At 37.7% G+C, this 14,144-nt stretch overlaps 2 protein-coding genes and 1 pseudogene across 2 annotated transcripts; all 3 read left to right on the plus strand.

The window, feature by feature from the left end:
• The first annotated feature begins 2,282 nt into the window (after nt 1–2,282).
• Nucleotides 2,283–5,185, plus strand: LOC133676431 (2-methylene-furan-3-one reductase-like). Its single transcript, XM_062098075.1, has 4 exons — nt 2,283–2,710; nt 3,543–3,866; nt 4,284–4,443; nt 4,768–5,185. The coding sequence occupies exons 1-4, from the start codon at nt 2,309–2,311 to the stop codon at nt 5,031–5,033; spliced, it is 1,152 nt and encodes a 383-aa protein (XP_061954059.1). The 5' UTR covers nt 2,283–2,308; the 3' UTR covers nt 5,034–5,185.
• A 5,657-nt stretch (nt 5,186–10,842) lies between these two features.
• Nucleotides 10,843–11,642, plus strand: LOC133677699 (non-specific lipid-transfer protein 1-like). The gene is made up of 2 exons (XM_062099828.1): nt 10,843–11,280; nt 11,394–11,642. The coding sequence occupies exons 1-2, from the start codon at nt 10,928–10,930 to the stop codon at nt 11,401–11,403; spliced, it is 363 nt and encodes a 120-aa protein (XP_061955812.1). The 5' UTR covers nt 10,843–10,927; the 3' UTR covers nt 11,404–11,642.
• A 1,020-nt stretch (nt 11,643–12,662) lies between these two features.
• On the plus strand, nt 12,663–13,726 carry LOC133677496 (glucan endo-1,3-beta-glucosidase-like; annotated as a pseudogene).
• The last annotated feature ends 418 nt before the right edge of the window (nt 13,727–14,144 follow it).

Genomic DNA, 14,144 nt, shown 5'->3' on the forward strand with positions numbered 1-14,144 from the left:
GTGTAAAATCATTGATGATTTTCTGTCAAGATGGTCAAGTCTATGCTTCCAGTTTCCGGTTAGTTTCTAACGTGGGACAGACAAGTCCTTAAAAACAGCTAAAATAAATCTGAACTCGGGAAATTTTTTTATTTCACGTGGATTTCAGGTTTTCCAGGTGATTTATTGGGTATTTGGTGGCAATGAATTGATATTGGTTTGATATTGGTTTGAAAAGGTTTCTAGGGTTTGACATTGTTGAAAATGGGTTTTTTCAAGTTAAAAAATGGATAGAAAATAGGTTTTCAAGTTAAAAAAATAAAATACTCTGTTTTTCCTGTCATCATAGTGGCTAGATTCTAGGTTGCACATGCAACGCATCGTCAGCTAACATGAGTCTCATATAGTTGCTAGATCCAAGTAACGTGGATTTAACATGCTTGCCGGACCCAAGGTGTCTGGACTTAGCATCAGTCAAGTCTAGAGTAACGTGAGCCTAGCAAACAGTAACGTGGGTTTGACATGCTTGCTAGATCTAAGGTGTCTGGACTTGGCGCCAACCAAGTCTAGTGTAACGTGGGTCTAACAAACAGTAACATGAGTTTGACATGCTTTCCAGACCTAAGATGTTTAGACTTGGCGGACAGCTAAGTCCACATTACGTGGGTCTGATATATTTCTCAAACCCAAAACGCCTGAATTTAGCATATCATTAAGTCCAAAGTATATGGACTTAGATAATTTTCCAAGTTCACAATAACGTGAATATGATATATTTATTAAACTCAAATATACGGGGCTCAAACATGTTTTTTATATCCAAGTAACATGGATCAAGTATATTTCTCATACCCGAATAACGTATATCTAACATCTTTATTTTAGTTGTAAAGAAATTGAAACAGCCCGCGGCAAAGCCGTGTTCCATCAATATAGGAAATGGCTAAATATGTCCTTGTATGGTAAACAAGTCTCCAATATTTCTCTACGTTATCTAATTGTTTCGATTAATTTCTTACAAAATATTGAATTGTTTACATATTGTTTTATCGAGTTTTTCTATTCAAATTAACATAATTATATTTTTTAATACCCCTGAGTTATACAAAAAATATAACAAGAGATTGCTCAAAATTACTCAACCATTAAGATTTTAAGAAATGAAAAAAATTATTTTTTCAAAATTATATTCTAACTAGCATAGCTAATATGCATTTTCAGAAGAAGAAAAATAAAATTATACAAGAATGTAAAAGACACAATTAAAAATATAAGTTTGGCCGTGTATCATTGCTAAAAACCTAATATCAGCGTAAAGACCAAGCTCTTACGATCACAAGCAAGTTACAAAATTGCTCTCTTCTCTCATTCTTGTTTTCTCTGATTGAAATATCTATTTTGATTCTTAGAAAATGAATTGTTTTGTATTTTATCTAATTTATTTCTTTATAATTTCTGGATTAATTTTGAGGTCATGTTCTCACTAATGAACTTTACAGATTGAGGAATTAAGTCAGTTTGTCTCTTTATGAATTGCCCTGTTCTTGAAGAAGATAATGCCTTCAATGCCAATAAATAGCAAGGAAAATTGTCACTTGCCCTTTTTACTACATTTTTTAAAGCACTAGATTTCTTGTCTTTGTGATCTTTATTGTGATTCCAAGTCTCAGTTTGATCTTAATCTTCACATGAAAACATGGATTCTGGTAAATATTTTACTTCTCTTTGTTCTAATATTACAGGACATATGTTCTAAACTTCTGATTTTGGTGATTTAAAAAAAGATTTGACAAGGTGCCATTGCTGAGGCTGTGGAAACAAACCTCTGGTTTACCTTGTATTCAAATGGTCCTCTGGTGGTGATGGAGTCCACAACCATATAAACTCAAGCTACTATTTCTCCATGTTTATCTGTATTTGTGTGCCAGGATCCCACTGGCATGGATCATTTAGTTGACAATCCTTCAAATGGAAACAACTGAGGATTGTTGAACACAGACAACATCGATTGGAATGCCTTGTTAGTCTTCCTCAATGACGACTTGCAAGAGCTAGACTTGTCTGTGACCCGCAGTTGAATGTGGATTTGGAAGGGACCCTGCCACATGCTTGAGTCACATTATCATGGAAACTTTACATGTCCTCCCATGGCCACAACCTCACAAAGCAACAAAACTGATTTTTTTTTTTGTTTCGATAGTCTTTTTATTTTGGACGGCTGACATTGTAAGAGGATCTTATGGCTGAGAAAATTCCTGAAAGTTTTCACACAAAAGCCTAGCTAGTAGTATATAAAGACTGCAAGGAGACGAGAGATAAGGTTGGGAATATGGAAACCACAATGACAACCGCTGTACCCAAACTCACAACCCTTCACCCTCGAATCTCCTCCAATTCATTTTCTCTCAGATTTTCCCTCACTTTCCCGGCAAAGAAAACTGCTCTTGTTAAGCACACTTGTTCACCCTCTCACATTCCTCTAAGAGTTTCTGCAAGTTCTCAATCCCAAGCAGCAGCTGAAGCCACCAAAGTGTCCTCCATACCTTCTGAAATGAAGGCGTGCGTATATGGAGAATATGGGGGTGTGGAAGTTTTGAAATTTGATAATAAAGTTTCAGTGCCTGAAGTGAAAGAAGACCAGGTTCTGATCAAAGTTGTTGCTGCTGCTCTCAACCCTGTTGATGCCAAGCGAAGACAGGGCAAGTTCAAGGCCACTGATTCTCCCCTTCCGGTACATCTCTTGCCTCTTGATCACTCTGTTTTTCTTTCACTCCTTTCCCTCTCTTTATTGCCAAAGTAGTCATTATCAAACTCAGGCTTCCAGCCCCTTGTACCTTACCTTCATTGCCAGCTTCATTCCTTGCTTTAGCTTGAATTGCTCATTAGGGAAGACATGGCTTCAAATTTCCAATCTTTTCTTTCTGTTTAGTGGAGTTTTCTTAATTTATTAATAATTATCTGAGAAATTGTGTAGACCGTAGGTAGACCATCAAGAAATGACTTTGCATGTTTGATCTGCTGATAGATAATGTAATGTTCAAGAAACGGAAAGAAATACTGAGATAATTAAGAGTAAAAAATTAGAGAAATTGGGTACCTTAGTACCATTTTTGTTCTCTACTAAATTGAGCCAAATTAACAAAATTATGAAATCTTTGAAGCCAAATATAAGAATATTTTGTAATTTATGCAAGATTATTAAACACGGTTTGGACCGGCAAGTTGAGCCAGGGCTCAGCCCGAGCCAAGTTTCACAATAAACAAGAGGAGAGTTGATCTAGAAAAAAATATGGATTAATCCACGTCTTGGTTGACTTGATTAAAAGTCCGTTAACCTTCTAAATTATTTTTTTCAAAACAATACTATTTTTACCTTCAACAAAAGTTTTTTTGAGTTAATCCGCCTGGTGTTTGACTCAAGCCTTGTGACGAGTCAACCCCGAGATTGGTATAGTAACACTGGTTTATGTTGCACTTTATCACCACGTTGAATATATTTTTGTAGCCATGCAAGACTGATTTGCAGTGATCAATTCTTAATAAAAAGGGTGTTCACTTTTTAGACTGTTCCTGGATATGATGTTGCCGGAGTGGTGGTAAAAGTTGGCAATCAAGTGAAGGAACTGAAGGAGGGTGATGCAGTATATGGAAACATAAACGAAAAGGCATTGGAAGGACCAAAACAATTCGGCTCTTTGGCAGAATACACTGCTGTTGAAGAGAAGTTATTGGCCCTGAAACCTAAGAATCTGGATTTTATACAAGCTGCTGGTCTTCCTCTCGCAATTGAAACCGCATATGAGGGTCTGGAGAGGACTGGCTTTTCTGCTGGTAAATCTATTCTTGTTTTGAATGGTGCTGGTGGTGTTGGAAGCCTTGTGATTCAGGTATGCTATAGTAAGCAAAAATCATATTTCCAGCTTGATTTGCAGTTGGATTTGAACCTAATTTATCTCCATTCTCAACAACATCCTGTCAAATAGCAATCAAGTAGTTTGATTAACAATGGTGAAAACCTGTAATTTGAGGCTTGAGCATACCACAAAACCCTCCAGGCTAATCAGTTTAGGTAATTGATCTACATTCAACAAATGATCTCCTTTTTTCATCTGCTTATCACTTTAAGTACATGATTGAGCTAACATAATTCAAGTTCTATATGATACCAACTCTGATCCAGGAGCAAATCTTAATAATAATAATAATAATAACAATAACAATTTTCATATAATTAGTGGTTTTACATACCTTTATTAGAGATTCTCTTTTCAATCTTTTTATTTATTTATTCTATTCTCTTGCAGCTAGCAAAACATGTGTTTGGTGCTTCAAGAATCGCAGCTACTTCAAGCACTGGAAAATTGGAGTTGCTCAAGAGTTTGGGGGCTGATTTGGCTATTGACTACACTAAAGAGAACTTTGAAGATTTGCCAGAAAAGTTTGATGTAGTGTATGATGCCATTGGTAAGTTTTAACACTAAATGATTGTTTCAAAAAGGGATTATAATTTCTTTTTTCCTGCTAAGTATTTACCCAAAATTACTCTCAATTTGGGCCAAACTAAACTTACTCCTTAACCTTTATTTTTTTTTAAAATTTGAGCACCATGAGTTCATAGTAATTTCATTGCATGGCTTGGCAACTTAGCATGCTTTCATTTCCAAGACTACAACTTATTTCATTACTAGACATATGTAACTAAACCATGTTCTTTCCTTGTTACACTTGTAGGTTTGATTGCCACAGTTAATTTAATGAAAGTAACGATCTTTTGTTCCAAAATGACAGGACAATGCGACAAGGCAGTGAAGGTTGTGAAAGAAGGGGGCAGTGTGGTGGCCTTAACTGGTGCAGTCACACCCCCTGGTTTTAGATTTGTGGTCACTTCCAATGGGAATACTTTGAAGACACTAAACCCTTACTTGGAGAGTGGAAAGATAAAGCCAGTGGTTGATCCTAAAGGCCCGTTCACATTTTCTCAGGTCGCAGAGGCCTTCTCTTACATTGAAACAAACCGAGCAACTGGAAAGGTAGTCATACATCCAATTCCATGAGATGAATGGAATTATCAATCCCATTTTGCAATGTATTCTTCCTTTAATTAATAGCCCACTCCAATTAATCCCTACTTAATTAACAGTATTGAGCCAAGAGTATGTTGATATGTAGAATATATATATGAGAGTAAAGTTTTCCATTTCTTGAAGGATGCATGATTAGATAAGCTCAAAGATACTGTTTGGTAAAGCTAAAACTCACTTTACTGTTGATGTGGGCCCATATAAAATGTGTTTTGATTATGGTTGTTAAAGCAGAGCTACCCCTGCAATTAATATCAGCTAATAATGGAGATGTAGTTCCCTCTAAAGAATAGACAAGTGAATGCAATCCAATGTTCAAATCATGACTCTATTTTACCTCTCAATCCGCACTACAATTACCTTAGAAAGAGGATGTCATGTTCGAATTAACTTCCCAAGATCTCTTCACATAATGGCTAAGCTCAGCTCATACATAAAAGGGCAGTTCTTGAGTTTGTTCTGTTATGTTAAAGGAAACAAAGCACAACATAGGAAATCAACCACAGAATAGAAAATCAAGTTTAGGCAAATACTGTAATTGAATCTTTACTTATTTGTTTCCTTATTCATAGATAATTAGGTCTGATCGTAGGCTATAATGTAGGCTCTTTGTATTAAGCTATTAGTATAAATTGTAACCTTTGCTTTCTCTGTAATACAATAAGAATATATCATTCTCTTCATGGTATCAGAACAATTAATCTAGGTATCAAAATAAAACACAAACCCTTTAGCCAACTTCCATGGGAGACGAAAACCAAGGAAACATGTCTTCAGGAGCAAGATGGGATCATCCCAATCACCAGCTTTACCTTCACCATTCAGATCAACCTGACGCTGTTCTTGTGCCACAACCTTTGGTTGAAGACAACTACAGCACATGGAGCCAATCCATGACTATGGCTCTGACAGTTAAAAACAAGATTGGATTTATAGATGGCTCAATGAAGAAGCCTGATGAGAAGAAACCAGATGAGCATCAACAATGGAATCGGTGTAATAGTTTGGTTAAAACTTGGTTGCTGGGATCTATGTCCAAAGATATTGCAGCCAGCGTCATCAATTGCAAGGATGCCAGACAAATGTGGCTTGATTTACAAGAAAGATTCTCACATGTGAATGTGGTTCAGTTATTTAATATTGAGAATGAAATTCACAACTGTGTGCAAGGCAACATGTCTGTGGGATCCTACTTTACAAAACTGAAAGGTTTATGGGATGAGCGTGATGCACTCTGCACCTTTCCAACATGCACTTGTGGATCAACCAAGGAAGTGGCTGCATACTTGGACACACAGAAAACCATGAAATTTCTCATGGGTCTTAGTGATTCGTATGTGGGTGTTCGTAGCAACACTCTGTTGCAGGATCCATTACCAACAATAAACAAGGCATATTCACTGGTTCTTCGTCATGAAAAACAATAAGAAGTGACAACTGGGAAAAGTCTTGCTCAACCAGAGGCTGCTGCCTTTGCCGTAAAGAATTCAAGCCATGAGAATGAAACTGAACAGAGATGCTCCAGATGCAACAGAACAAATCACAACACCAAGGATTGTCGCGCACATCTCAGATGCACTTTCTACCGCTGGAAGGGACATACGGCTGAATATTGTCGCAAGAAGAAAGCAGTAACTGAAGCTGAGTTTAATATGGCAATTTCCAAGGGAAATCAAGTTGCATCCCATGAGAATAAAAGGAAGGAGATGAACTTTCCTTTCACACCTGACGAGTGCAAACAGTACTCAGCATGTTAAAAACTAAAACATCCTCTGCCAACCATGTTAGTAACTGTCCAACTCATGATGAGCTCTCAGGTAAAGCTTTTTCACTCTTCTCTAATGGCAACAGGAGCACATGGATTTTGGATAGTGGGTGCACAGATCATATGATTTATGACCAAAATTTGCTCACATACTCAAGACCGGTTAATAGCCGCACTGTTGAATTACCGAATGGATCAATAGCACAAGTAACTCACATAGGCAGAGTTCATCTATCTCCTGATTTGATCCTTGATAATGTTTTATGTGTCCCATATTTCCGATTGAATTTAATTTCCATTAGCAAACTAGCCTTTGATTCTTCTTGCATAACCATTTTTCTAAGCCAATTTTGTGTGATTCAGGACCTACGTTCGGGGAAGATGATTGGGACGGGAATTGAACGGGAGGGTCTCTACTTTCTCGATCAAGCCAAGAAAGGAACCTGCAACCATGCCAAAACTTCTAACCCGAACCTTTGGCATCAACGTCTTGGGCATCCCTCAACCAAAGTCTCTCCATTATTTCCTAAAGTTAATTCTTGCTCTAACGACAAGTGTTTGATTTGTCCGTTAGCAAAACAAACCAGACTTTCATTTTCTTCAAGTTCCATTACTACTACATCTTCATTTGATTTAATCCATGTTGACATTTGGGGTGGTTATAAAATTCCTTCTATTTCAGGTGCCAAATATTTTCTTACTATCGTTGATGATCATACTAGGTGCACATGGATTTATCTTATGAAACACAAATCCGACACTAGGGATCTTCTAGTCAATTTCATCAACATGGCTGAAAACCAATTTGATTCCAAAGTTAAAATGATTCGTAGTGATAACGGTCTTGAATTCAAACTTGAAAGCTTTTACGCTCACAAAGGTATTATTCATCAAACCAGTTGCATTAATACTCCACAACAAAATGGCGTTGCCGAACGCAAACATAGGCATTTGTTAAATATGGCACGTGCTTTACTTCTTCAAGCCGGTCTTCCTCACCAATTTTGGGGTGACACTATTCTTGCTTCCGCTTATCTCATAAATCGAACACCAACCCCCACTCTCCTTGGAAAAACACCATATGAAAAACTCTTCAACATAGTTCCTAATTACTTGCACTTACGAGTATTTGGTTGCTTATGTTTTGTTTCCACCCATGCCCAAAGTCGCTCCAAATTTGATCCTCGAGCATCTCGGTGTCTTTTTCTTGGCTATCCTTATGGGAAAAAGGGGTATAGAGTTTTTGATCTAGTTACACAACGAATAATAGTCTCCAGGGATGTCGTTTTCTTTGAATCCATATTTCCCTTTCTTACATCTGCATCACCTACTAATCCCCCATCATTTTTGCCTCCCACCCCCACTCCCACTCCATCCTTACCTTTCGACATACATTTTGAACCCCCTCCTCTGCTTCCCTGTCCTCCACTTCCTAGCTCACCCAATTCCCAGACCCATCCTTCCCCCACCTCATCTACTCCTCTAGCTCCCCTCACAGAGTCCCCATCTCCAGCCAGTCCTACTGAAAATCCATTACCCGATTTATCTCCCATACAGCACACCTCCTCACCTGTGCCCATTCCTACCCTTCGTCGTGGCAGTCGTTCTATCACCACTCCTTCTTACTTGCAGGATTTTCATCTTGCCATAACTCTCCCTTCAAGGCCTGACCCGACATCATCCACGAACATGGTTCACACTTCAGGTATTGCTTATCCCCTCTCTGCCTATTTATCTTATACTCACCTTTCTCCCCATCACAAAGCTTATACTGCTCAACTCACTCTCCTCAAAGAACCCACTAGTTTCTCACAGGTTGTTCAACATCCTCAGTGGCGTGAGGCTATGCACCATGAGATAGCTGCTTTACAGGCCACTGGGACTTGGAGTTTGGTACCTTTACCATCCCACAAACGGCCGATCGGCTGCAAATGGGTATACAAAATCAAGTTGAAGGCCGATGGGACAGTGGAACGCTATAAGGCACGACTGGTGGCTAAGGGCTACAGCCAAGTTGAAGGCGTTGATTATCAGGAAACCTTTGCTCCCGTAGCCAAGATGGTCACTGTCCGCCTCTTACTTAGTGTGGCAGCTTTGCGTGGTTGGCATTTACATCAACTTGATGTCAACAATGCATTCTTGCATGGTGACTTGGATGAGGATGTATACATGACTTTGCCTCCTGGCTTCGGGCGAAAGGGGGAGACACGCGTTTGCAAACTTCATAAATCCCTGTATGGCTTAAAACAAGCCTCTAGACAATGGTTTATCAAGCTGTGCGGTGCACTCAAGGCTGCAGGATTCCATCAGTCCCTATCTGATTATTCCTTGTTCGTCCGAAGCCATCATGGTAACTTTCTAGCATTACTGATATATGTTGATGATTTGATATTAGCTGGGAATAATTTGCAGGACATAGAGAACACCAAACTCTTCTTGTCCAAACAATTCAAACTTAAGGACTTGGGGCAACTGAAATACTTCCTTGGCATCGAGGTTGCCAGATCACGACATGGCATTAGTTTGTCACAGAGAAAATATGCACTCGACATTTTGGATGATGCGGGGTTTTTGGGTGTCAAGCCATCTCGGTTTCCCTTAGAGCAAAATGTGTCCCTAACACAATCTGATGGAAAGCTTTTGGAAGATGGATCAACATACAGGAGGTTAGTTGGCAGGTTACTCTACCTTACAATAACTAGACCAGACTTGACTTATGCTGTGCACATCCTAAGTCAGTTCATGGACAAGCCCCGCCAACCACATCTGGATGCAGCTTATAAAGTGCTCAAATATATCAAACAAACACCTGGCCAAGGCATCCTGTTGCCGTCCACAGGCGCACTTCAGTTACGAGCATTTTGTGATGCTGATTGGGCTCGTTGTAAGGACACGAGAAGATCAATTACTGGTTACTGCATTTTACTTGGAGAAGCACCAGTTTCATGGAGGACCAAGAAACAGACAACAATATCACGTTCAAGTGCAAAGGCAGAATATCGCTCTATGGCTACTACATGTTGCGAAATTACATGGCTGAAAAACATTTTGAAGGACTTGCAGATAAATCACACACAGCCGGTAACCTTATTCTGCGATAATCAAGCAACAATGCACATAGCATCGAATCCCGTCTTTCATGAGCGAACCAAGCACATAGAAATAGACTGTCATTTGATACGTGAGAAAATTCAAGCAGGAATGATTCAGACAGCCTACATTCGAACTACACATCAACCGGCTGACTTGTTTACTAAGCCATTAAGCTCCACACAGTTTGAGACTTTACTTAGCAAGTTGGGTGTAATTAACATACACTCCAACTTGAGGGGGAGTGTTAAAGGAAACCAAGCACAGCATAGGAAATCAACCACAGAATAGGAAATCAAGTTTAGGCAAATACTGTAATTGAATCTTTACTTATTTGTTTCCTTATTCATAGATAATTAGGTTTGATCGTAGGCTATAATGTAGGCTCTTTGTATTAAGCCATTAGTATAAATTGTAACCTTTGCTTTCTTTGTAATATAATAAGAATATATCATTCTCTTCACAGCTCATACATAAAAGGGCAGTTCTTGAGTTTGTTCTGTTGTGCGACTGTACTTTAAAAAGAAATTTGATTTTTAAATTTTTTTTTAATGTTTTAATATACCAATACTAAAAATGAGTTTAAAAAATAAAATAAAAATTATTTTAATATATTTTTAAGAAAGAATACTCTTAAAAAACTAACCATATCAAAATCTATTTGCCTTTACTTCGATGTATGTACGAACCTGTGGCTGGTAAGTAGAACAGTATGCTTGGAGTAGCTTCTTTCTTTAATCTGCCCATGGTGATAGTTGGAGTTTGATGTTTAGTCACTTGCTTAATTTACTGCAGCATTTATGTTCGCAACCAAATTCCATTAACCTCAACCACCAAGCATTTAATATGTTGCTCGTAAAACACAATGCCAAACACATTCAAAAATCTTCACCAGTACTAATGCCTGCACATTTTCCCTATATAAACACCACATCCTGGAGCCCTAAAACTCACCCTTCAGCCAATAACAAGTGAAGTTTCTAATCTGCTAGCTCCAATAGATTCATCAATCATGGCAAGTCCGAGAGCCCTTCATTTAGTTTGCTTGGTTGTGTGCATCATGGTCATGACTGCATCCACCACTAAAGCAGCGATTTCATGTAATCAGGTGATTAACACCTTAACCCCTTGCATATCCTATGTAGTCGGCAGTGGGGCACTGACAGACAACTGCTGCAATGGGATCAGGGGCCTTAACAGTGCGGCCCGTACCACACCGGACCGTCAGAGCGTGTGTACATGCTTGAAAAACACGGCTAGTCAATTCTCATACAATAGTCGTAATGTTGCTCTTGCTGCTGGACTTCCCGGCAAATGTGGTGTTAAACTTCCTTACAAGATTGACCCCTCTACTGACTGCAAAAGGTATGATTAACTAGATGTTTTATTATGGTATTCGATGTTTAATTTCCATTTCATTCATTAATCCTGATCGAGATTGAATTGGTTTTTTCTTAAAAACATTTGTGCTGTTGCAGTGTGAAGTAAAAGCTGATCATGGATTGATGCTGTTCAGTACTGTTTGGTCTACTACGGGGATCTACTACGAGAATAAGTGGCTTCTACTTGATCATGAGGAAGTCTTCTGTTTAATTTCTAGTACCCTTTGTAGCTTGGTCTACTATGTTGTAAGCAGATGTGCAGGACTAAGAAACTAGTTGTGTTGTGTATGCATCTACGTCCCTTTATTATTATGAGTAAATTACTTTGGATATTCCATGGTTTAAGCGTTCTAATAGTACTCTGGTTTCTATTTTTCAAAAAGTATAGCTTGATTTTATATTTAAATGTGGTTGAAATTATATTTGACTTGAAAAATACATTAAAAAATATGCCTTTCCAAACTAAATATAATTTGAAATATCAGTTACCTCTTAGACTTAACAAGCACCAAACCTTAATCGAAAATCACATTTATATAATTAAATACAAATTACCATTAACATTGTGGGGGTTAATTTTTCAAAGCTTAAATTAATTGCCCCCACAGTGTCGAACCCTTCCACAACATTTAATCCTTTCGTCGAACATCAAATAAAAATATGCCAACCTTTTTTGTTTTATGCAGACGTACGTACATGCATGGGATCATAATTGCTTAATCTAACTATCCAGAAATTAATCCAATCGCAAGTTCGTAGTAAAGAGATTTTAATTGAGAAGGCATTTAAGCACAGACTTCTACGTTTGTGTTTTTTTTTTTTTGAAATATATTAAAATAATATTTTTTTATTTTGTAAAAATTATTTTTAATATTAAAAAATTATTTTTTATAAAACACGGTTTGAGATGCAATTGCAAACCACATCCTAATCTTCAATTATCTTTTCAAGTACAACCACTTAATTGGTTTCCCTTGTCTCCACCGTCACCATGAAGAACACAAGTCCTATCTCCCCAGAAAAAAATAAAGATTTTCATAGAAAAACCACTGAGCGATGTGATTACTGATTAGAGAGAAAAGCTCCAGTAATGAGAGGGAATGTGATGGTGATGAATAACACAAGTCCCATATAAAATGTGTTTGCACCACCGGTTTGCTGAGAGCTGCTTCCCCGCATTCCGCGTCTGGAGCGTCTGTGTGTAATCCTTCTCTTGCAATCTCTGATGTCATCGAGCCTGGCTTCTTGAAAAACCACAACCCTCCCCTCTGCTGTCCCTCTTCCCTCCTCTCTAGCAAGCTCTTTAATTCTAAGCACCCTTTTTAACACCCTAGCCAGCTAGTTCTTGAAACATAAAGAAGAGAAATGAGTTCTTTAATCACTAACGTTCGCATCTTTGATATTGATGCAACAACGTTAAAATCTTTGTCCGGGACTGGAATCAATGTCATGGTTGACATTCCTAATGAAGATCTCCCTTCTCTTGCCACTGGCACCCTCAACTTCTCTCTTGAATGGCTTCAATCCAATATTTTCTCAAATACCCCCCCCCCCCACTGCCCAAGTCAAATACATTGCTGTTGGAAACGAAGTCTTTCTCAAAGATCCATTCTACACTCCTTATTAGTTCCTGCCATGATGAATCTTTACCAAGCACTACAAATGCTAAATCTAGTAACAAGTATTAAGTTATCATCACCTCAAGCGGCTTCTGTGCTCTCTCTTTCATACCCTCCATCATCTACAGCATTTGACCCTTATCTCCATTATGTTATGATCCCTCTTATGAAATTTCTACATGACACTGGATCTCCTTTCATGGTTAATGTTTATCTTTATTAGAAAATAATATAAATCATATCCTAAAATCTCAACTAATAACTTAAGTTATTGGATTGAAAGAGGATTCTTTGATATGATATTAGAGCCTTGATGATCAAGCGGTTACGAGTTCGAATTTCAACATCCCTATTTATTTGATAAAAATTAAGCATAAGATAATGTGGGTCTGTGTAAATTTCAAGTTCAAAGAACTTTCATTTGAGGAAGTGTGTTAAAGAATAATATAAATCATATCCTAAAACCTCAACTAACAATTTAAATTATTAAATTGAAATGTTTCTTTTAACCATCCTTACATAAGCTATATCAACAATAAGGAACATATATCATTAGATTATGCCTTGTTTAGAAACCAAAACGTAGCGCAAGATGGTGGATTCTTGTATGCTAATCTTTTCGATGCTAGCGTTGATGCATTTGTGTATGCAATGGAGAGAGAAGGATTTCAAGGGATTAAGATTATTGTATCAGAAACAGGGTGGGCAACTGGTGGTGGCGAGGCAGCAAGTGTGGCTAATGCAATGGCGTACAACGACAATGTGGTAAGACGAGTGGCGAATTATGTCGGCACCCCGAGACAGCAGTAATGATGAAAAAACAAGTAAAATAAAATAAATGAAGAATAAATTAAAATTTGGGTTAAGGGCAAAATGATTGGAAGTTTTGGGGTTTAATTAAACTTTGAAATTAATCTAATTAAGCTTGGAATTAATTTAATTAATCCAATGAAGGGTTTAATTGGAGAATTGATAAATTTTTAGACTTAATTAAGCTTGAAATTAATTTAATTCATCCAATCAAGGGTTTAATTGGAGAATTTATAAGTTTTGAGACTTAATTAAGCTTGGAATTAATTTAATTAATCCAATCAGGGGCTTAATTGGAGAATTGATAAGTTTTAAACTTAATTGGACTTTGGATTTAATTAAATTAATGAAATCAGGGACTTAATTGAAGAAATAGCAAAGTTTGGGGTTAATTGGGGACACGATTGCAGCAGATTAA

This window comes from Populus nigra, chromosome 17 (assembly GCF_951802175.1).
Source record: "Populus nigra chromosome 17, ddPopNigr1.1, whole genome shotgun sequence".
Lineage (NCBI taxonomy): Eukaryota > Viridiplantae > Streptophyta > Magnoliopsida > Malpighiales > Salicaceae > Populus > Populus nigra.